Source organism: Equus quagga, chromosome 4 (genome assembly GCF_021613505.1).
Source record: "Equus quagga isolate Etosha38 chromosome 4, UCLA_HA_Equagga_1.0, whole genome shotgun sequence".
Classification (NCBI taxonomy): domain Eukaryota; kingdom Metazoa; phylum Chordata; class Mammalia; order Perissodactyla; family Equidae; genus Equus; species Equus quagga.
In genome coordinates, this window is record NC_060270.1 from 35,465,201 (window position 1) to 35,487,813 (window position 22,613).

Consider the following 22,613-nt stretch of genomic DNA (forward strand, 5'->3'; position numbering starts at 1 on the left):
CAGTTCCTCCTTGCCGACGGTATGGCGGATGCCTCGCTTAGGAGATTTTATTTTACTCTCTCCGAACAAGCCCAGGAGAAGATTGTCTCGGTTTCACAGAGAAGAGGCGTGGAGGCAGAGAGACTTAGGTTCGGATTCAGCTTCCACCACTTCTTAGCGGTGAGAACATCCTCCTCCCTTGTCCTCCAGTCTAACCTAAGCTTCTCTATTTACAAACCTGAGGCAAAACGTTTACTGGCAGTGTTGTGAAGTTTTAAGGGGAGAAAAATCTGTAAACCGTTTGTCACACCGTAAGCACGCAATGAATAGTAGTTATCACAGTTACGAGAACTCTGATTCCTCTCCTGCATCCCCTATCTATATCTTTGCTCTTAAACTATATCCTGAATCTGCTCACTACTGTACATCTCCACTACCTCCCTGGGCCAAGTCACATCATCTCTTACCTGGCAAGGGCCTCCTAACTCATCCTCCTGCCTCCATTCTTAATATCCTAATATCTCTTGTTCACTCTTGCCCCTCACCCCATGATTTTTTTACAAACATGACAGATCATGTCATTCCCCTGCTTAAAAGCCTCGAATGGCTTTTCATTACGCTTAGAATAAAATCCCAACCTTTTATGCTAGTTTATAAAACCTTATATGTCTCAATAAAGCTGGAAGAAAATTTTTAAAAACCTTGTATGATCTGTACCCTCATCTGGTATACTCCTTACCATGTTCCAGCAAAACTGGTTTCCTTTCTCTTTTTTGAATACACCAAACTCATTCCTGCCTAGGGCCTTTGTTCTAGCTGTTCTCTCTGCCTGAAACACTCTTCCCTTAGATCCTAACATAAGTGCTCCTTTTAAAACTCAGATAGCAGCTTAAATGTCACTTCAGAGAAGACTTCCCTGACCAACCAATCAAAATTAGCCTGTGCTGAGTCCTTTATTCTTACACCATCCTATTTTATCTTATTGTTTCCACCTCTGCCCTCCACACTCACATACGCTGGAATGCTATCTTCATGAGAGTGTGAATCTGGACTATTCTGTTCACAGCTGTATAGAACAGAACTTTATTGTTTTATTTTTAGAACAGAGCCTGCCACGCAGTAAAATTTGCTTTGACTGTGATCTTCATCTGCTGGCTCCTTATTCTTCAGGCCTCAGCTCAAATTTGGCACTGATCCCCTTCTCCTCAAACTTCATAGCGTTTATTAACATCTGAAATTATCCTGCTTTATTTCCTTAATATGTATTATCTATTCTCCCTGTTAAAGTATACACTCCAAGAAAACAAGGACCTATCTGTTTTGTTCACTACTGTAACCCTAGTGCTCAACACTGTGCCAGATGCACATTGGTGCTCAGTAAATATTGCTGTTGCAGAAAACGAAGGCATAGAGAGATGACAGAATCTGCTTCAGGTCACTGAGCTACTTAGTCGTGCAGTTTGGGTCCGAATGCAGATCTATTTGAATCCAAAGCCCCTGCTCTTTACCGCTTGACTCAAGCAGAGGTAAGAGGAACACAGGTTACTGTTTTCAGGAAGTGCCTATTAGGTGGGAGAGCCACGTAAAGGAGGAACTAAACTTCATTTTATGGCCCTATTTGCCTTCGTATCTCCCACATCTAAAGAGGCCATAAACGAACGAAGAAAGCAGGAAATGGCCAAAACTCATGAAATGGAGACTTAGAGAAGGAGTGAGGTCTTCTGCTGGGTGGAATCCAAAACAGCTTCTTGAAGGTGGTAACATGGCGGGAAAGCTAACCGAGTTAAGGAGCTAACTCTGGGGGCTCTCGCTGGCCTGCGTTTGTCCCTTGCTGTGGCCTTAGGGGGTGTGTTACTTTGACCTGTCTATGCCTTAGTTTCCTCATTAGTAAAACAAATGTACTTAACTTAAAGGGCTTTTGGAAAGACTGAGATACTACATACAAAGGGGTTTTACACAGTGTCCAGCCCATAGTAAGCTCTCCATAAAGGTAAGTTGTTATTGTTATTATTGACCAAAGCGTGCTGACCTTCTAGCAGCTATTGGCTGACCACAGTTCTGTGGAGTAATAAAAAAAAACCCTTCCTACTCCCCTGAGTTGAAGGGCGCGGCACCACAAAGCGGCGTCGGGCTCCAGGTCCCGGCATCTCTCGGCGTCAACCATGTTTTTCTCAGCCCAAGGGAGAAGCAGTTGGCCGCTCTAGCAACATGGTCCTCCACGTCTCGGTGGTGCGAGGCCTCGCGCTTGCGCGGTGGGTACGGCGGCGGGTGAGGGGCGGACCAGGCGAGCTGGGCGCGGCGGCGCGCGGAGAGGTCGGCGGAGCGGCGCCCGCCTTCGCAGGTACCGCGCACGGTCCGGCGCCGGGGAGGAGAGGTGAGCCGCTTACGCTTCAGACTCGGGCTGGTGAGGCTGCATACACGCTCGCCAGGTCACCGGTCCACGAAGGACCCTGACGGCTGGGGCTTCGCTCTTCTGAAGTCCAGTCGGGGCGCTGGGGCGGCCCATGCCGCGCACGACCGCGGACAGCGTCCCACCGCGGACATCATCCGAGGTGGCGGCGGAGCCTCAAGAGGACCGACTTGGACCTCACGCCGATCTTCCCGCCCGAAAAGCCCTAACCCCAGCGCCCCTCGGGGAAGCGTCTGAAGAGAGAAAGAGCCCCGTTTATGTGTGTTTACGAATTTAGCCCTCTCGAGTCCCGGAGTGAGAATAGGCGGTTCATCCGCAGGATCTGGCTTTTAAGGCACACTTCGGGGACAAGAGCTCAGTCCTCACAAAGCAGCCTGTTTCCATTTGGGGGCGAACTAAGATCTTCCTCACATAGCTTTCGTCGTCCGATTTTACTCGGAGCGACGCTAAGCCATTCCCATCTTGAAAGACAGCTGCCATTTGTCCTCTCACACCCTTCTTTCGGGTTCATGCTCCCGTGTTCCTTCACCTGGCCCTTATATGGCCTCATGTCTAAGGCCACTCATTCTGGTAATCCTCTTCTGGATCCACGCCCGGTTTTCAGAGATTCTCCCAAAACTGGGTTCCTAAAGTACATTTGTAAGTAACACAGTTCTTAAATCAGACAGACTTGAATTCTAATCCAGGGCTGTGCCAACTTAAGTATGTGACTTTGGGTAAGTCCCTTAACTTCTCTAAGCCTCAGTGTTTTCATCTGAAAATGGGATAATTGTGTGTATCTCCAAGTGGTTGTGAGGATGAAAGGAGGTGAAGAACACAAAATATTTAGCATGCTGCCTGGCACATAGTAAGCACTCAATTGATATCGACTCTTTTTAACAGAAAATTCCCCAATGAAGTACGATTTCCTTAGAACCGAATGCAAAATATAATAATAGCAATAAAACATTTTTTCATCACTCACGTAAGGATGGTTTTTAAAGTGATGTTACTCAATGCCGAGGAGTGCTCACTGAAGAGGGTACCTTGGTCAAGTGATGGTACAATTTGGTGCAAGCATTTTGGAAAGCAATGGAAATATATGTCTGGAGCTTCAGAAATGTCAATTACTTCATTTCACAAATGCACATTTGAAAATTTTCTCTGGAAAATTAATCATAATGCAGAAAATATGCAGAAAGATGGTAATTATAGCATTATTTATGAGTGAAACATTTAAACTTTTTATAGTGGAAAATTTTAACACACACAAAAGTAGTGTAGGTAAATGAACCCCCATGTAGTCATTATCCAGCTTCAGCAATGATCAATATTTTGCCATCTTGTTTTTGTGAAGAATTTTAAAACTACTAAATGTCTGAAAATAGGATGACAGTTGAGTAAACTAAGGTACATTCATTTAGAGTGCTATGAAGTTTATAGAATAATACAGATTGTATATATATAATAATACAGCTGTAATTATCACAGCTATGAAAATTCAAAAATTTAACATCGAATCTGTGTAGAAAAAAAGACAAGAAGGAAGTACAATAAAGTATTAACTAGATTCCCTTTAGTGGTGGGACTGTGGATGATTCATCCCCTTCTATTTTTAGATATTTTATAAATATTCCATAAAATAGTGTTTCGTTGTTATAACAAAGAAACAACAAACAAAATCTAAAAATATCCCACCTGAACTAAGCACAGTAGAATATGCCAGAGTAGGTTCACTGTTATAGAGAATAAAGATGCTTTAACTTCCCTTGATCTATTTTTGCAGCCTACATTTACATGAGCATTCCTGTCTGCCACCTGTTAGCGTTTCATGTTGAGCTTATATGGTCAGCTAACACGTCCAAATCTTTAACCAAATCTTTAACAACCATCGTCTATGTGTAAGTGATTTGACTCTGAAGTTTTATTGCCCTTGTTTTGACTAGTATTCCCCTCAGGGTAGAGCAAGATTTCCTATGATAGGCCGACTCTTTTCCGCATTTCTTCTTTTCTTCTTGTTCTGAGCAGAGATCCACCTCATACCTCATGCATTTACACACACTCTCTAAAAACAACCACTTGGAACAATTCAAGTAAGATAATTTTGTTTTATCACAAAATTTTTCTTGCTCAAATAGGTTGTAATGAGATCCGACAGAAGATCTGTTCTGCTCTTGGTTGATGAACTAGATCTGCTTTTTAAACTGACAGTATATTTAAAAACAGTTAAGGGAGGGGTCATGTTACAAGAAAATGTATAAATGACTTTTGTTTCAAATCAGTTTGTGAAGAAACTTTGTTTCCTAGGTATGCAAAGAAGCCTTTTCACACGGATGTCCTTAGAGATAATATGGATCAGTCCGGAGTGCTCCTCTGGGTAAAAGCAGAACCCTTTATGGTGGGTGCCTTGCAGGTCCCCCCTCCATCCAAGTTCAGTCTTCACTATCTCAGGAAGATATCCACCTATGTGCGAACCCGGGCCACAGAGGGAGCTTACCCACGCCTGTACTGGTCTACATGGAGGCACATTGCGTGTGGGAAACTGCAGCTGGCTAAGGATCTGGCGTGGCTTTACTTTGAAATATTTGATAGTCTTGCAGTGAAGACACCGGAGGAGCGCCTGGAATGGTCTGAGATTCTGTCCAACTGCATGACTGAGGATGAGGTCGAAAAGCAAAGAAATCAGGTCTGCATTTATATGTATATGTATGTGTGTTTAGTTACTTTGGGAAATAAACTATTTTTAATTTTTGTACTAGCTATACACTGTGTAGTTTTAGGTATTAACCTAACCTAACCATGGTGATCCCAAAGAACTATTTGAGTTTTAGCAGTTCCAGTTTGGCAATATTTAATGAATTAGTCCTTACTTAGTAATCTTTATTCACCTATTTCCAAAGCAATAATGTTACAGGAAGCCTGCAGTTGAAAGAGGGAAATATTTTCATTGACTTTAAAAATATTTTGAGGTGAGTGAGTGCTTAGGAACTACTGATATCTTACAGTCAGAGCACCTGACTGTTTTTTAAGTGAGCATCTGCTATGTGCTGGGATTCAAAGATGATTAGAACAGTGTCTCTGCCCTTATGGAGTTCATAGACTAGTAGGGGAAGCTGGTGTGTAAAAAAGTGCCATTTAATAGTGTGGAATGTACAATAATAAAAGTATGCATAAAGTACAAAAGTAGAATAGAGAAGAAGAATGATTAATTCTGATGACCAGGAAAGACTTCACAGAGAAAGTATATTAATCAGAGGAGGCTAATTGCAGTAGCAAGCAATTCCAGCATTTCAGTGGCTTAGCACAATAACAGTTTATTTCTCATTCATGCAGCCGTCAAACACAGGGCATCTGGTCAGATGAGTCCCTAGGCTGCTGTTGTCCAACCAGTGACTCAGGGATCTAGGTGTCTTCTATCCTTTGGAGCCACTCTTATATTAGTCAGCTTTGTTGCAGTTAAAAACAAACCAACAAAAATGAGTTCTGGTAACAAGGGTTTATCTCTTGCTCATTTTACATGTAGGCTGCACCTTAGCTTGGCTATCTTCCAGGCTGTGGCTTGGCTCTATGTGTCTACTCATTTGGGGACCCAGGCTGAAGAAACAGCTTCTGTGTAGGTCATGCCTATTCTTGTGACAGAAGGGAAGAGCAACAGAGCAGGATATGCCTCTTAAAACTTTTGCAAAGATGTGACATAAACTACAACTACTTTCATTGCATTGGCTAAAGCTTTGGCGCACATCCATGCCTAAAGTCAATAAGATGGGAAGGTAAACTACCTCAGAGGAGTTAGGGAAATCCCATGGCCATGAATAGGGTCGTATAAGCCTCTTGGAGGATAGGAAAGTGAACAATTGCAAATATAATACAATTTGCCACATCCATGCCCACTAGGACCTCAGAGTCCTTCACTTCCTTATCTTTTGGGAGAGTTTTGGAGAGGCTTGAAAGTGGTATATGTAAATCCATCCACATTCCATTGACTATAACCCAGTTATTCCATATTTAACTTCAAGGGAGGCTGCGAAATGCCATCTAATTGTGTGCCCAGCAAGAAAAGAAAAGGTAATTAGCATCTAGCCAGTCTCTGCCACATGGGGTAATATCTGAACAAGGCTTTGGAAATTGAAAAACCATTTGGCCAGTGACTAAGAGGGGAGGGGCATTATAGTTATTCATTAATTAAACATTTATTGAGTGCCTGCTGTGTGCTAGGTACAACAGTGGATGCTGTGGATGCAGAGATTAATCAAACCTTCGAGAAGCTCCAAATGTTTTGAGTCCTTATTGTGTGCTATATTCTATGCTAGTTACTAGGAATATAAAAATGAAAAAGACAAGGATCTTATAGTCTCATGGGGAGGCAGGTATATGAAGGAATAATGATAACAAATAATTGTTAAATGGAAGTATGTATAAAATCAAGGAATTATGCTGAGTGGAAAAAAAGCTAATCTCAAAAGGTTACATACTGTATGATTCCATTTATATAACATTTTTTTTTCTTCTTCTGCCCAAAGCCCCCCAGTACATAGTTGTCTATTCTAGTTGTGAGTGCCTCTGGTTGTGGCATGTGGGATGCCACCTCAGCATGGCCTGATGAGCGGTGCCATGTCCACGCCCAGCATCTGAACCAGGGAAACCTTGGGCCACCAAAGCGGAGTGCGTGAACTTAACCACTAGGTCATGGGGCTGGCCCCAATATATAACATTTTTGAAATGACAAAATTATAGGGATAGAGAACCGATAAGTGGTTGCCAGGGGTTATCGAAGGGGTGAGGGAAGTGGGAAGTGGATATGGCTATAAAAGGGCAACATGAGAGATCCTTGTGTTGATTGGAGTGTTTTGTACCTTGACTGCATCAATGTCAATACCCTGGTTGTGCTTTTGGACTATAGTTTTGCAAGATGGGAAACTGGGTAAAGTGTACATGGGATCTTTATTAGTTCGTACAACTGCACGTGAATCTACACTTATCTCAAAAAGTTTAGTTGGGGCCGGTCCCATGGCCGAGTAGTTAAGTTTGCGCACTCCGCTTCTGGTGGCCCGGGGTTTCCCAGTTAGATCCTGGGTGCAGACATGGCACCACTCATCATGCCATGCTGAGGCGGTGTCCCACATACCACAACCGGAGGCACTGGCAACTAGAATTTACAACTCTGTACTGGGGGGCTTTTGGGAGGAGAAGAAGAAAAAAAGATTATCAACAGATGTTAGCTCAGGTGCCAATCTTTAAAAAAACAAAAAGTTTAAGAAACTAAAAAATTTTTTAAATATGTAGATTTGCGGGGTTGCACACAGGCAGTTGATCGAATAGATCTAGGTGATCCTGAGAATCCGTATTTTTAAGTTTCTTAGGTATAGCAATTTTTAGCCAGGTTGGGAATCAGAGTGAGTATAGCTATAGTGCCAGTTGTTTTTCTTCACTTTTTTGGCTCTCCTGTGTGTGTGTGTGTGGGAATGGGTATATGAAGATAATCATGACCGTCAAATCCTGAGCTTCAGACCACACCCTTCTTCAAATAAGGAATGATTTACAAACGTCTGTCAGGCCAGTAGTATTTTTTAAGTCAAACATCCCTTTAAGAATTTGTTGAAAACCTGAGGCCTACTCCTCCACAAAATGCACATACACCAAAAAATTGCATAGAATTTCAGGTATTGCATTGATATCCTAAACTTTTTTGATAAGTCTGTGAGCCTTAGGTTAAACTAACCTCTGTATCTTGACTAAATTTCATTCTTCCTTTCCTCTATTTATTTATTTATTCAAATACTGAGGGGTTTTCTTTAAACTGTAATTTTAAACTGCTGAAATAATGTACTCTAAAAAAGCCCATCCTTCATCCTTTCCTCTTCGTCAGTTTTGGAAGAGAATGTCTATGGTCATAGATGCTACATAACTTTCTGAAAAGGTAAATGACTCCACTTTAATTAGTTTTAGAAATCTTATAACTGGGTATCAAAGACATAACGTTACAAATGCTAGCAATGTTTCTACATTTGTCTTCTAAGGATCAGCAAACTGTTGTGAATTTGTTTTACTATATCTACTTAGTAAATAAGTAGATATTTATTTAGCTACTGGTTTTAGGACATGTGCTCATCATTTATTTTCTTCTGGGACAGCTTTCAGTGGACACCCTACAGTTTCTGCTCTTCTTATACATCCAGCAGTTAAACAAGGTCTCCTTGAGGACATCTTTGATTGGAGAAGAGTGGCCTAGTCCCAGAAACAGGTCTCAGTCTCCTGACCTGACGGAAAAATCCAGTTGTCATAATAAGGTACTGTTTAAATTTTAGCTTTCTTCTCTGAAAGGGACAATTTGTGAGAGAGATGGTTTGTTTTCATTAAAAATTATGTTGGGATTACTTATATAAGCCAGTGATTTGCGGGCTTGTTTTCCTTTTTACATTTTTTTCTGATTATAAAACAAAATCATATGTGCAGTCTTAATCAAACTAGAGAAGTGATTTCAGTTCCTTCAACAACACAGAAATTACTTACATGATTTTTGGGCAAATTATTCACTATACTCTTATTAGCATTCCCATTTTTCAAATGTTAATGAATTTGAATCTACTTCTTTGACTAAGGATAAATGAGAAGATGTAGTGTTTGCAAAGTCTTTTGAAATATACTGAAAAAATTTCTATAAAAATATCTTCTTGTATGTTTAAGTAATATGCTTAAGTATACTTAAGTTCAGCATACTTAAGTAATTATATATGATATGACCTAGAAGTTAAATTTAATTGCTTCACATTGTGAGTTTCAGAAAATGTTATTCTTTCTGTTTTTGTAAAGAATACCAAAATATTTTTACCGATTTAAGTGGAAGTATTTTGAAAAACTTTATTTTTTATTTATTTTTTTTAATTTTTTTAATTTTTATTTATTTATTTTTTGAGGAAGATTAGCCCTGAGCTAACTACTGCCAATCCTCCTCTTTTTGCTGAGGAAGACTGGCCCTGAGCTAACATCCATGCCTATCTTCCTCTACTTTTTTTATATGTGGGACGCCTACCACAGCATGGCTTTTGCCAAGCGGTGCCATGTTGGCACCCGGGATCCAAACCAGTGAACCCCGGGCCGCCAAAGCGGAACGTGTGCACTTAACCGCTGCGCCACCAGGCTGGCCCCTGAAAAACTTTAAAATGTAGATCTCAGTGTTACTGTCATGTGCAGGCTCTTTAAAAATGTTCTGAGGCTAAAAAAAACCACCTCTCTGATATTTGGCACTTTTATAATCTACTTTTTCAAATAAATCTGTCCACCCTTATATTCCATGATGCTATTCCCTCCTGCTTCTGCTTCTTATTTTTCCCTCTCGCTCGTCTTCATGGGCCTGCCTCCCACTGACCCTTACAGTTCACTGTTTCCCCAGGATTCTGTCTGTGACCATTTTTTCTTCTCACTCAACGTATTCATTCAGTGTAATTCTTTCTCTTCCCTTGGCTTCATATATTTCTATGGCTACTGACTTTGTGTCCATTCTAGATCTCCCTCTTCACAAAGATGCCCTGTCTATACCTTACATTCAGATTATCCGAGTTCAGATGTATGAGAGATGCCAGTCACTGCCTGCTCTTTTCACACGTAGTTCCTGCTGAATGGGCACCGTGTAGAGACAGTGTTTTGAACTAAAGTAGCCTGTATTCATATTGACTCTGCCACTTAATATCATATGTTTTTAGGCAAGTCAGTTAGCTTCTCTAGGCCTTGGCTTCTCTTCTCTAAATGCAGATGATAATACCTATTTTGGAATGGCTGTGAGAATTCAGTCATGACATTTGTTACATAGTAAGCACCAGTAAGTGGTGACTCCAGTTTGTGTTACAGCATGACCTCTGCCAACAACTGATTGGACCAGGGATGGATACTTGACTAGAGTAACCCACTCATAGGTATATATTTAAAATTGGTCTGATTTGAAATGATTACCTGGCCCAATCAGTACCCCCAGGGGAGGAAGAAATTACACAGTTGGTGATAGGTGCTTGAGCTGGCAGCTCATGTGGCATTGGAACCAGAATAGCCACTATGTTCATGAGTGACCTGGAGTTATGAGGGATTAGAAACTCTGAGGTAATCAAAGAAAAAGAAGGGAATGGAACAGACATGCAGAGAGACACTGGCCCCCGAGAGAGAACCAGGTTCAAGATTCTTTTCCAGTTCTGATGAGGCCTACCTACACTTCAGTTTGGGAGATGACCATGAGTACCTATAGTAAACTCTCCCTTTACTTGAATTAAGTTGTATTCCCTATGCCAGTGAAGGGTACCACCAGCCACCCATGCTCTCTCTCTCACCGCCCGTACCTAGTTAGTTGTCAAGTCTTACTGATTCTCCCTCCAAAATAACTCTTTAAAAATCTCTCCCTTTTCGTCCTCTTTTATAGGCCCTAATGACATTTTTTTTTTGCCTTGAGTTCTGTAAGTAAGTACTACCTAGTCACCCTGATTTTAGTCTATATTCCACCTACTATGCTGGACTTTCTAAAATGCAGATGGATTATATCCATTTCCTGTTCAAACTCATCAATGAATTCTCATTGTCATTGTTGTTTTCATCTTATACTCCATGGACCCACCAAAGGGCCTGCTATGGGGGAGGGGGATGCGGCAAGAGGCAGGAAGAGCACTTGAGGCTGTGGACAGCTCTACTTTGATATGTTCTTTGTCATCCAAATGAGAGCTTATTAAAAAGAAAAAAGGTATAGCTATTTAGAAAATAGTTTGAAAGTCCCTGTCACACAAAATAAAGTCCAGATGTTTTAATATTTCATACAAGGCCTTGCATGATTGGTCCCTGCCTAAAATGGGCATAATAATGGCATCTATTATAAGATTGTTGTTAAGGTTAAATACATTAAATTTTGTATAACACTTAGTGCTTGGCACACACTAAGGGTTAGCGATTAGCATTACTTTTGAATTAGCTAAAGTGGAGAGAGAATCTGTTTATACCTAGTAAATACACAAAAAATCTTTATAAGGTCTATATAGCCACCTCAAATGCTTTTTTGGGGGTGAGGCAAAGTATAAATACAAAATAATTAAAATATAAAAGTTTCAGGTCTTGCCGAATCTCTTTGCTCTGTTAAGAGTGCTTTATTTTGATATTCTTTAGAACTGGAATGATTACAGTCACCAAGCTTTTGTCTATGATCATCTGTCAGATCTTCTTGAGCTGCTTTTAGATCCAGAACAACTCACTGCATCATTTCATTCGACACATAGTAGTCTAGTCTCCCAAGAAGCTGTCGTGGCGCTCAGCTTTCTTATTGAAGGTACAGCGAGTAGAGCCGGGAAGATATATCCACTTCATGAACTTGCATTGTGGCAACCACTGCATGCAGAAAATGGCTTCTCAAAGATCTCTAAGACCTTTTCTTTCTACAAGCTGGAAGCCTGGTTGAGAGCCTGTTTGACTGGGAATCCGTTTGGTACATCTGCTTGCCTCAAGTCTGGAAAGAAATTGGCTTGGGCTCACCAAGGTATTTTTTAATATTCTAATCTAGAGTCAATTGAATGGCAAGTTAAGGAACCTAGTGTTTTCTGGTGTATTAATGATTACACATCTTCTGCAGAAGACCTAAAAAATATTGCTACTGTAAAAGAGAAAAAGAAACCTCTCTATTTTGTATACAGCTTTTTGTGTCAAGGCAGCAACAGTCTCAGAGAGTTGATTTATTAGTCCAAATTGTTTAGGTTGCAGTTAACAAACCCTAACTTCAGTTAGTGCTCTCCTTGCTCTGCTTTTCTATCTTCTGACTCTTTCCCTTTTGCTCTCATATGCTCATTTGCTTGAGGCTTTCCTATTTTCTGTGCACCACAGCAGAATTTAGCTATTCCACAGTTACAACCTCAGAGAGTTGGTGTAGAGATGAGGTTCTTTTTAGCTACACAGACACAAGCAGATGAGATATTTCTAAATTGAAAATTTATATTTACAGTAGGGAGAATCTGGCCTTGGTTGCATCAGGTATCTATTCCTGATAGTCCAGCGATGGCTAAAGGGATAGTTTCCGGTGCTATATGACTTCTTGGGGCTCAGGCATAAGTTTTAAGAGAAGAGGAGGCCAAGTATAAGTTTAAAGAGAAGTAGGTGCCTGTACTGAGGCAAATGCCAAGCAAAATTAATGAAAGAAACTAGAATATACTTCCACAATCTCTGAATTTCAAAGATAAAGAGAAAATAGGTTCTGTGAAAATGTAAAAAAAAACCAGTTTTGCATCAAATTTTTATAATGCTAAAAAACAGAAAATGGTTGAACAACATCAACAGCATATTGAGCAAAAAGATGGTGATCTAAGAACTCTGTATCCAATCAAACTATTGCTCTAAGTATGAGGTCAGGGACTTTCAGATACGTAAGGCTCCCATAAGTATATAGGAGATACTACATAATTCTTGATGTTGATAAAAGAATATAGGTTCAAGTAAGTTTTTTAATGTTGTTAGGGTAGGCACTAGTAGGGAAAAGAAGGATATCTAACCTCTTAGGATTATACTAGAATGTTAACAGTGGTAGATAGTAGGATTACAAAGAATTTTTATCTTCTTTTACTACTAGTGTTTAAGACTTTTCTACAATAAGCATGTATTACTTATCTAATAAAAGGAAACAATAGAATTGTTTTAAAAGAAGAATAACAGCATGCTTTTGTGACCTCTCCACATTTGGCCAGTACTTTTTACAAGGGTGTCCTGGTGGCTTGCAGGAAGTACAGTCTGAGAAGCCAATCACATAATAGTGGGACTGTGTTAGGAGGGCAACAGATAACTTTGTGTGTCAGTTTGTGCAAGGCATTTGTGTACGAGAGGAAGATGTGCTCACGTTAGTAATGATCTTGGGAGTAAAGACATGAACCCAAATACATAAATAAATAAATACATATATAAATAAAGACATGAACCAAATATCATGGACTGATGTGGTAAGTAACCTTAGGAAGGGTTCATAATTAGTATTATGGCAATTTAAAGAGATTATTTAAGGGGCCAGCCTGGTGGCACAGCGGTTAAGTTTGCACATTCTGCTTCCACAGCACGGGGTTCGCCAGCTCGGATCCTGGGTGCGGACCTACACACCACTTGTCAAGCCATGCTGTGGCAGGTGTCCCACATGTAAAGTAGAGGAAGATGAGCATGGATGTTAGCTCAGGGCCAGTCTTCCTCAGCAAAAAGAAGGATTGGCGGCAGATGTTAGCTCAGGGCTAATCTTCCTAGAAAAAATAAAATAAAAAATAAAAAGATTATTTAAGTGTTGGGATGATGAATTAAGGCATCTTGGAGGAGAAAATACTTGAGTTGGGCCAGCTCTGCCACCTACTAGCCATATGACCTTAGCCACATTACTTAACTTCAAGGATAGACATGAAAAAAAGTCTTAGATCTATAGGCAATCTTGAGTGGATTTTAAGTTTTAAAATTTTTTTATAACAAAAAATTATGAAATATTGCAAACATACAAAAAAGCAGAGAATAGTATAGCAAATACCTCTTTACCCAACACGCAGCTCTCACATTTTTTTAAACCTCACATGTATCTAATTTTAGACATGTAGACTGTGTAACCTCATATGGTTGTTTGTTTTTCTTTGATTTGAAACTCTCTCATTTATTCATATTTTTCTTAAATAGTTGAAGGGACGACCAAAAGAGCCAAGATTGCTTGTAATACTCATGTGGCCCCTAGGATGCACCGCATGGTGGTGATGAGCCAGGTTTACAAGCAGACATTGGCCAAGAGCTCAGATACTCTGGTGGGGGCACATGTAAAGATTCATCGTTGCAACGAATCTTTTATATATCTGCTCTCTCCCTTACGGTAAGCACAGTCTTTGTAGTATTCTGATATTTTCACATTTTCTTTGGAGTAGGATTGATCCTTTTTCTGCCATCAGAGAATTATACTGTAGTCAAATATTTTTTTCTTATTCTCATTCAGATGAATTTACCTCATTTTTTCGTTTTTCAGATCTGTGACAATTGAGAAGTGCAGGAATAGCACCTTTGTTCTGGGCCCTGTACAGACTGCTCTTCACCTCCACAGCTGTGACAACATTAAAGTCATTGCTGTTTGCCATCGTTTGTCCATCTCTTCTACAACAGGTTGCGTCTTTCACATTCTGACGCCTACACGCCCACTTATTCTCTCTGGGAACCAGACAGTAACTTTTGCCCCTTTTCATACTCATTACCCAATGCTGGAGGACCATATGGCCAGGACCGGCCTTGCTACAGTGCCTAACTATTGGGATAAACCAATGGTTGTGTGCAGAGAGAACAGTGACACTAGTGTCTTCCGACTCTTACCACCTTGTGAATTCTACATATTTATTATTCCTTTTGAAATGGAAGGGGACACAACAGAGATACCTGGGGGTCTTCCATCTGCATATCAGAAAGCACTGGGTCAAAGAGAGCAGAAGATACAGATCTGGCAGAAAATTGTGAAGGAGGCTCGTTTGACAAAGTGAGTGTTTTCTGGAAGTAATAATTAGTCTTATATAAAATTCTATGGGAAAGCAAATTAATCTGCTCATGTTTACAGCTGTGCTAAAGTAATGAAAAAGATATAGTGTGTCTTTTATTAAGGCTTGAGTTTCAGGTCAGTGTTCCAAGCACTGTTTGCTTGGGGGATAGGAGCAAGTGTATACTCAAGTGTTAGACTCCCCTCTTTTAAGAAGCTTAAGTTTCCTTGGCAGATATAAGACTCATATGAATGAAAATATGCCACATAATCCAGTACTTAAATGGATTGGTTTTAGTTTTTAATTTATTTCTCTACAGTATACTGACAGTTCTCAAACTTGGTTGTATATTAGAATCATCCAAGGAACTTTTTAAAAATACAGATTTCCTGGCTTCACTACACTACAGACTCTCCAAGGGTGGATCCCTAATGCTGGTCCATGGACTAATGCCAGTTTTTGTCAAAGTTTTCCCTAATCCATGGTAAAATGTGAAAAATAAGTACAGTGTTTTTAAGTAAAGCTAAATTTAGTCAATTTAAAATGTTGTCTTTTAGTCTGAAATTATTTCCTTCCTACTTTTGGGGTACTGAAATATCTTAGTTTTAATAACATGCTTGTGATAGTAGATGGTTGTGGTTTATTATGTCCACCACAAAATTTTACTTCAAATGTATTAGTCTTTGAACTCTGGAAGCCAGGATGGTTTATGGAGATTCGGAAAACATCAGTGTGGGTAGTCAGGGAAGATTTCTGGAGGAAGTAGGATTTGTGTTGGACCTTGAAGAAGGAGCAGAGTTTGGATAGGAAGTGAGAACTGGGCAGAATGCTTTTCATAGCAATAGAGGAGCAGATGTGGAAGTAGAAGCAGGCCTTAGGTATTCTGGAAATTAATTGCTGAAATAAGATTCTGGGTATAGAATAGTGGTATTTAAAGTTGGATGGGTAGATTGAGCCAGACTATGTAGAATCTTGAATGTCAGCAGTGAAACTTAGGTTTAAATTGAATTAAGCAATAGGAGCCATCAAGGACTTTTGAACAATGGACTGAAACTCATAAATCCATTTCATCTATTCAGGAATATTTATAGAATGCCTATAATATGCAAACCACTTTATTAGATGCTATGGCAGGTTAAAAAATGTGATTGGCACATTTGAAGACCCTGGTTAAGGGAGATTTGAAAGAGAGAAGTCAAGGTGATGTTGCAATAGTCCAGACTAAGAAACTGGACTAGAGTGGAGAGAAAGGGGGTGGAGACCAGAAATATTTTGACAGGAGGCAGGACTTGGTGCAAGATTTTGTGAAAAAGACGAAAATCAAAGATGACTCCAAAAATTGGAGCCCAGCTTAGAAACTTTTGGTTAATCAGTTTTTTTCGGGACAGAGGAGCACATACAACTTAAAATTAGTGGATGCTCAGAATAAGTAATTATTGTTCGTACAAGTATTTTGGTATTTAATCAGTTTTGTTTGTTAGAGATTTTAGGAGAGGAAAGTAGGAAACATAATACCAAAAGATGGAGGGTTGCTTCTTCCTCAACATTGTCCATTTCAAAGCTGGAGCTAGTTTGAGAAAAGGGTATCCATTTCCTTTTTGGAGATCTTTACATGAAATGTCGTATGTCCTGATGATATCTTGATCATTATGACCCTTTTCCTTAAGACTTAGAAGACCTCTTACTTTAATAATTGGATTCCATTTGCCTGGTATTAGTTGTTTTTTTCTGGTTGTCATTGGCTTGAAAGCAGTCATTCCAAAATGTTTTTATTTCTGATGATCCAGAACTGCTATTTAATGTGTGAGCAAAAATGCTTATTTTAATTAGCTCTTAGTTTTGTTAGATTTTTAAAATGTGTTGTTCTTGAAAGTATTCAGACTCAGGAATTAGCACTGACTATGCCATTTACTGTGTTACACTGAGTGTGTCATTTAACCTCTTTAGTTCTTAATTGTATCATATATAAAGTATATGTTTATTTTCCACCTGATGAGATCCATGTGAAGGTTTAAGCAGATAGGATATAGTAGTAATGTGTGTGTATGACTCTGCGCGGTGGTGCGTGCTGCACTGTGTGTAGTAGTATGAGTGTAAGACACTCTGTTTAGTGATGTGTTTGTGAGACACATCTTCTCGGTGGGATTGTTCACCCAGAATGTCTGAGACCTGACCTGTTAGAATAGAACTTCGTAAGAGAAATAGTAATTGAAAAAAGACTTAGTCCAGCCATGGTATTTTTTGGATACTTTCTCATGGCTTTGTTCTCATCATATAGATTAAGGGATGAAATATATAATATATAGTTACACAGTTGCTTTGAGACTCTTTAAGGCAGTTGCTACTTGCTGAAAAATATAAAGGTGAGTAACAGTGAAAACTCATGCTTTACCTGGGAATTCATTATGGTAATACTGCTGTTATCTGTTACAAACATTCCGCCTGGTTTGTATCTCATGGATTGAGCCACCAAGATATTAATACTACACACCAGTCATTCTCAGTTCTGTAGAATAATGAAGATGGCTGTAGTAACAGGTAATATGTATCGGGCACTTCCTATGTGCCAAGTACTATTCTAGTCGCCTTCTATGTATTAACTCATTTATTCTTCATACCAATACCCTATCACAGAGGAGGAAACAGGAACAGAAAGATTTAAAAGTCATCCAGGAGCCAGGACTCACACCTATTCAGCCTGGTTGCAGAACCTGAGTTCTTAGTGTAGTTAGTGTTTTTTGTGAACTGTTGTCATATATAATATATAATATAATAAATCATTATAATGCTTTTACTTAGTCATTGCTCTCTGGCCAAAGACCACCAGGAATGTATCTGTAGAATAAAGCTGGATTTTATTACTCATTGCAAGGAAGAAAAGAACTTGTTTCATCTCAGTAAAAGCGTGTTGAAAAGAACTTATAATTGGATTTTGGCTTATGGTAGGTAATTTTGGAGAGGGTTCTAGGAAGCAAGGCTTTGTTGTGGATTGAATGCTATTTGGAAGCAAGGGTAATTCTATGATTTGGAATCTTAATTTTTATATCAAAGGTAAGAGGAATAAAGTGGGGCTAAAACTATAATTTTAAAGATGCAGCAGTCACTCATTAGCCAGGAAGGGGTGATGTTTGGTCATTTTTGTGGTTTGGACCACAAAATGTTTGTTTTTTGTCTGGACTGAGGTATGATTATGGGGTGGTCTTGTTCTTGCCTCGATCTATCAGCATCCCTTGGTGGCCTTATCTGATGTTAGTGTTCTGTGGAATTATGTTCTTTGTGTTCACCAGGAGAACACTGCGGCCAGGCCAGATCCAGCTACACCGAGGCCTAGCTGAGAGTGCTGAGCTAGCTCCTGGCTGTCAGGAGCTCCTATTCTTTCTTATTTTGAACATGTTAAATATGCTCTCACTTTAGAGCCTTTGCACTTTTTGTTTCCTCTGCCTGGAATGTTCTTCAGATATTTATTTTGCTTAGTCCATCACTTCATTCAGACCTCTGCTTAAGTGTCATCTTAGGCTTTCTTAGTCCATTCTTTTTGTAAAATAGCATTGCCAATACTCTCCATTCCCTTACCCTGCTGTATTTTTTCTCCAGAGCACTTATAACTACTTAAGTTTATATATATTTATTTTATTTATTGCCTGTCTTCCTTACTACAATATACAGTCCACAAGGAGCATAGACTACGTAGATCACAGTGTGAATGGTGCCCTCTGGAGTCACACAGCGCACAGCTGCCCAGACAGAGCTTTCTCTTTTCTTTACACGTTTATCCCCATTGTCAGAACACTACCCAGTGTCACTTGGTCCTCAGTAAATATCTGATGAGCGAATAACCACAGTAGAACAAAATATGTAATTACTGGTAAGTCTTTACAAAGAAGGCATTGTATCTAAGCAATCTTTTTTTTTCTTTTGGTGGTGGTGATCCAATGTATAGAACTGAACAACTATTTGGAGAGAACAAATGGTTAACTAGAACTAATTTAATGTTTATCCCATTAAAGTGTTTTATAATCACTTCGAGTAAAATTCATATGAGTTAATGCTGCTACATTCTTTTTGATCTCAATTACAATTTTAGGGATCAAAGAAAGCAGTTCCAGGTACTTGTGGAGAACAAGTTTTATGAGTGGCTGATTCATACAGGACATCGCCAACAGCTGGACAGCCTCGTGCCTCCTGCAGCAGGCTCCAAACAAGCAGCAGGATGAGTAAGGCTCCTGCATCACACACTGGTAGGCATTTATAATGTAGGCCACCTAAAACAGATTATTTTGGGGAAATCTTATAAGCTTACAAAAAAACTGCACAGAATATCATGTTACCAACCATTGCCAATTTTTTTCCACTAATCCCACTAGTGGTGGCATATACAGACCTTTACATACCGATATTTTGGCATTTTATAGTGAGAAGACCAGAATATTCAGGTGGTACCTATAGAATTATGGGTAAATATAACAGCCAGGTTTTGTCTTTTTCACTTCTTGCCGGGCAAAAGTTGTTCTGTCCGAAGATACTACTTTCCCCATACACAGCTTTAAGTTCTATTCCCCCTTTCTAACACATCTTTCCTCTTTCCCATCACCCCACACACAAACCAATTATTAAATTAGGTGATTTTTGTTAATTGCACATATGAGCATTAATAAATTATCAGAATTAATCCAAATGAAGATTTGAGGGGCTAGCCCAGTGGCGCAGCGGTTAAGTTCACACGTTTTGCTTCTCGCCGGCCCTGGGTTCGCCGGTTCGGATCCTGGGTGTAGACATGGCACCACTTGACAAGCCATGCTGTGGTAGGCGTCCCACGTATAAAGTAGAGGAAGATGGGCACGGATGTTAGCTCAGGGCCAGGCTTCCTCAGCAAAAAGAGGAGGACTAGCAGTAGTTAGCTCAGGGCTAATCTTCCTCAAAAAAAAAAAAAGTACAAATGAAGATTTGAATACTGAACTCTGGAAGATCACAGACTCAGTAGAAGAGAATATGGACACAGGCAAATTTACTGGAAGTTGTTTAATCTAAATATGTAGTATTCATTCTTTTTTTGTAGAAATTAGTTTATTGGGCTATTTTAAAGTATTTTTAAAGACTAACAATAGAAAAACGGACAAAGGACATAAATAGGTAGTTTATATAAAACTACTTAGAAACACAAGAATGTTCACTTTCACTCAAATTAAAGAAATATAAGATACTATTTTTCATCTATCAGATTGGCAGTAATGAAAAACTGGTAGTATACAGCACTGGGAAGACATTTTACCTCCTACTGGAGAAAGTGCAAATTTGTGCAACCTCTTTGGAGGATAGTTTGACAAAATCAAAATTTAAAATGCACAGATTCTTTGACTTAGCAACTTCACTTCTTAGGATTTATCTTACAGTTGCATGCAGGTATGTAAAGATCTGTTTAAAAAAGAAGTTCAGAGCCAGCCCTGATGGTCTAGTGGTTAAAGTTTGGCACACTCTGCTTCGGCGGCCTGGGTTCAGTTCCTGGGCATTGAACGACACCACTCGTCTCTCAGTAGCCATGCTGTGGCTGTGGCTCACATAGAAGAACTAGAAAGACTTACAGCAAGAATATACAACTGTGCATTGGGTCTTTGTGGGGGAAAAAAAAGGAGAGGAAGATTGGCAGCAGATGTTAGTTCAGAGTGAATCTTTCCCACCAAAAAAAAAAAAAAAAAGATGTTCATTGCAGGATTATTTGAAATAGCTGTAGACTGGAAACAACCCAGATGCTTCTCAGTAGAGGGCTGGTGCCTTATGAACTGCCTCATCCATGTCCTGGAATGCATCTGTGAAAGGAACAAGGTGTGTCTGTATGTGCTGATACTAAAAGATCGCTAAGGTGGGGGGTTGGAGAGTGAAGGCCAAAGGGGGGGAATAAAATGTTGCCTTGTATGTTTGAGAAAAGAGGGATTATCACACATTTATATGCTAATTATGTGCCTTAAAAATTTCTGAAAGGATATAAAGAAATTATTAATAGTGTCTTTGAGGCATGAGACTGGTTGTCTAGGGTGGGAGAAAACTTGTTCTTAATTTTTATTGAGATGTAAGTCACATACCATAGAATTCACCTTTTTAAAGTGAGGATTTCAGTGGCTCTTATTGTATTCACAAGTTTATGCAACCATCACTGTTAACAAATCCAGAACATTTTTGTCACCCTAAGGACAAACCCCATACACATTGACAGTCACTCCCCGTTCCTCCAACCCCCAGTGTCTCCTCTTCCCCCAAGACCCAGGCAACCACTCCTCTACTTTTGGTCTCTTGATTTGTCAACACTGCACATTTCATGGAAATGGAATCATACAACATGTGGCCTTTGTGTCTGGCCTCTTTCACTTAGCATGTTTTCAAGGTTCATTCGTGTTGTAGCAAGTGTCAGTAGGTCATACCTTTTGATGGCTGCTAGTGTTCCATTGTATGGATCTACCACACTTTGTTTACCTGTTCATCAGTGGATGGACATTTGAGTTATCTCCACTTTTAAGCTGTTGTGAATAATGCTGCTGTGTACTTTTGTGTACAAGTCTCTGTGTAGACATGTTTTCATTTCTTTTAGGTGTATACCTAGGAGTAGAATTGCAAGGTCACATATTTAACTTTTTGAGGAACTGCTGAACTGTTTTTCAAAGCTGCAAAACTTTATTCTTTATAGTTTACTTTATGTATTGTTTACATTTTTAAAGTGTGTATTTTAAAGTGTATTGTTTTTATAAAACAATAATTTTATAATATTTAGTTAATAAATGCTGAGGTTAAGAATTGGAAGTCTATCAAAGATTATGTAAAGGAAATGGGAACTATAAGAGGATAAAATTTTAGTTTAGACTAATCCCCACACATAGCCTGCTACATTTTTTATCTATGTATGAATTTCTTTTCTTCTATTGTGAACTAATGTGACCCTCAGAAAAAAGGAATATAATTAACTTTAAACTTTGTGTTTTGTTACTCTAAACTATCATCTGACCTTGATTTAATAAATGCATGGTTTTTTCTTATTATTTGCATGAAAGCAATAGAAAATTGTTAATGTTTTTCTTTTGTTACCTTTAGGGCTCTAGAAACATGAGGACGAATGGAAGATGGTACACATCTTGAAACTAAATTGAGAAGGTGCTCTTGCTGCTTAAGAGACTTTGGGGCTTTTTCTTTTATTTAAGACCTTTCCTTAATTTCCATTCCATACTTATTTACTACTGTTTACATTGAATTTCAGCTAAACTTCTGACTGTCCTATAAACATATTATTTATAGAGCATCAGAAGGCTCATCTTTGTGATGCCAAAATGAAAACCTGGATGAAGGCAGTCCCATTGTATGTATGTTAATATTAAAGTTATTGAGTATAGATTTACAGGTAAACTTCACATTTTAATTTCTATGATGAAAGGGTTTCATCCTTTCTAGAGTTAAATAAGAGTTTTATAGTTGTTTGTAACTATTTAAAAGGAAGTTGTTACTCCTTTAAAAGAATAATTGGGATGAAAGTATGATTTGTTGGTGTATAAATTGCAGAAATAGTTTTATACAAAGATATTTTAGTCCTTAAAGTATGAAACAATGAAATTGTTTAGAATCTTTATTTTTCATTTTCTGCTTTAAATTTTCAATAAATAAACTCTAAAACGTAATTTTCTCCTTTTAATGAAAAGACAAAGCTTTACTTTTAAGTCTAGAAACGGTTTCCAATGTCATTGTGTGCTGTTATATCAAAATAAAGTTTACATTTGATTGGG

General features: G+C 39.1%; 1 protein-coding gene across 4 annotated transcripts; it reads left to right on the forward strand.

Annotated features, from left to right (window-relative positions):
- The first annotated feature begins 4 nt into the window (after positions 1-4).
- TBCCD1 (TBCC domain containing 1) lies at positions 5-22,503 on the forward strand. Of its 4 annotated transcripts, XR_006888309.1 has the most exons (9): positions 3,996-4,269; positions 4,676-5,054; positions 8,500-8,655; positions 11,504-11,870; positions 14,021-14,207; positions 14,358-14,855; positions 18,938-19,091; positions 21,931-21,990; positions 22,094-22,503. XR_006888309.1 is itself a non-coding variant. In XM_046659407.1 (8 exons), exons 2-7 carry the CDS (start codon positions 4,719-4,721, stop codon positions 19,065-19,067), a joined length of 1,674 nt encoding a protein of 557 aa, XP_046515363.1. In that variant the 5' UTR covers positions 5-159; positions 4,676-4,718; the 3' UTR covers positions 19,068-19,091; positions 21,931-22,503. The 4 variants fall into 4 exon arrangements, 3 of the variants coding, with proteins under 3 accessions (XP_046515363.1, XP_046515364.1, XP_046515362.1); XM_046659407.1 differs by lacking the exon at positions 3,996-4,269 and adding an exon at positions 5-159 and having other exon boundaries at positions 21,931-22,503; XM_046659408.1 differs by lacking the exon at positions 3,996-4,269 and adding an exon at positions 2,228-2,353 and having other exon boundaries at positions 21,931-22,503.
- Positions 22,504-22,613: the final 110 nt, after the last annotated feature.

Bases quoted from the DNA above. Each gene is read 5' to 3' on its own strand.
- TBCCD1 (XM_046659406.1), top strand. From the start codon at position 4,166: ATGAGCATTCCTGTCTGCCACCTGTTAGCGTTTCATGTTGAGCTTATA. The intron at 4,270-4,675 runs GTAAGTGATTTG...TTTGTTTCCTAG, and splicing joins TTAACAACCATCGTCTATGT to GTATGCAAAGAAGCCTTTTC. The intron at 14,208-14,357 runs GTAAGCACAGTC...TTCGTTTTTCAG, and splicing joins TATCTGCTCTCTCCCTTACG to ATCTGTGACAATTGAGAAGT.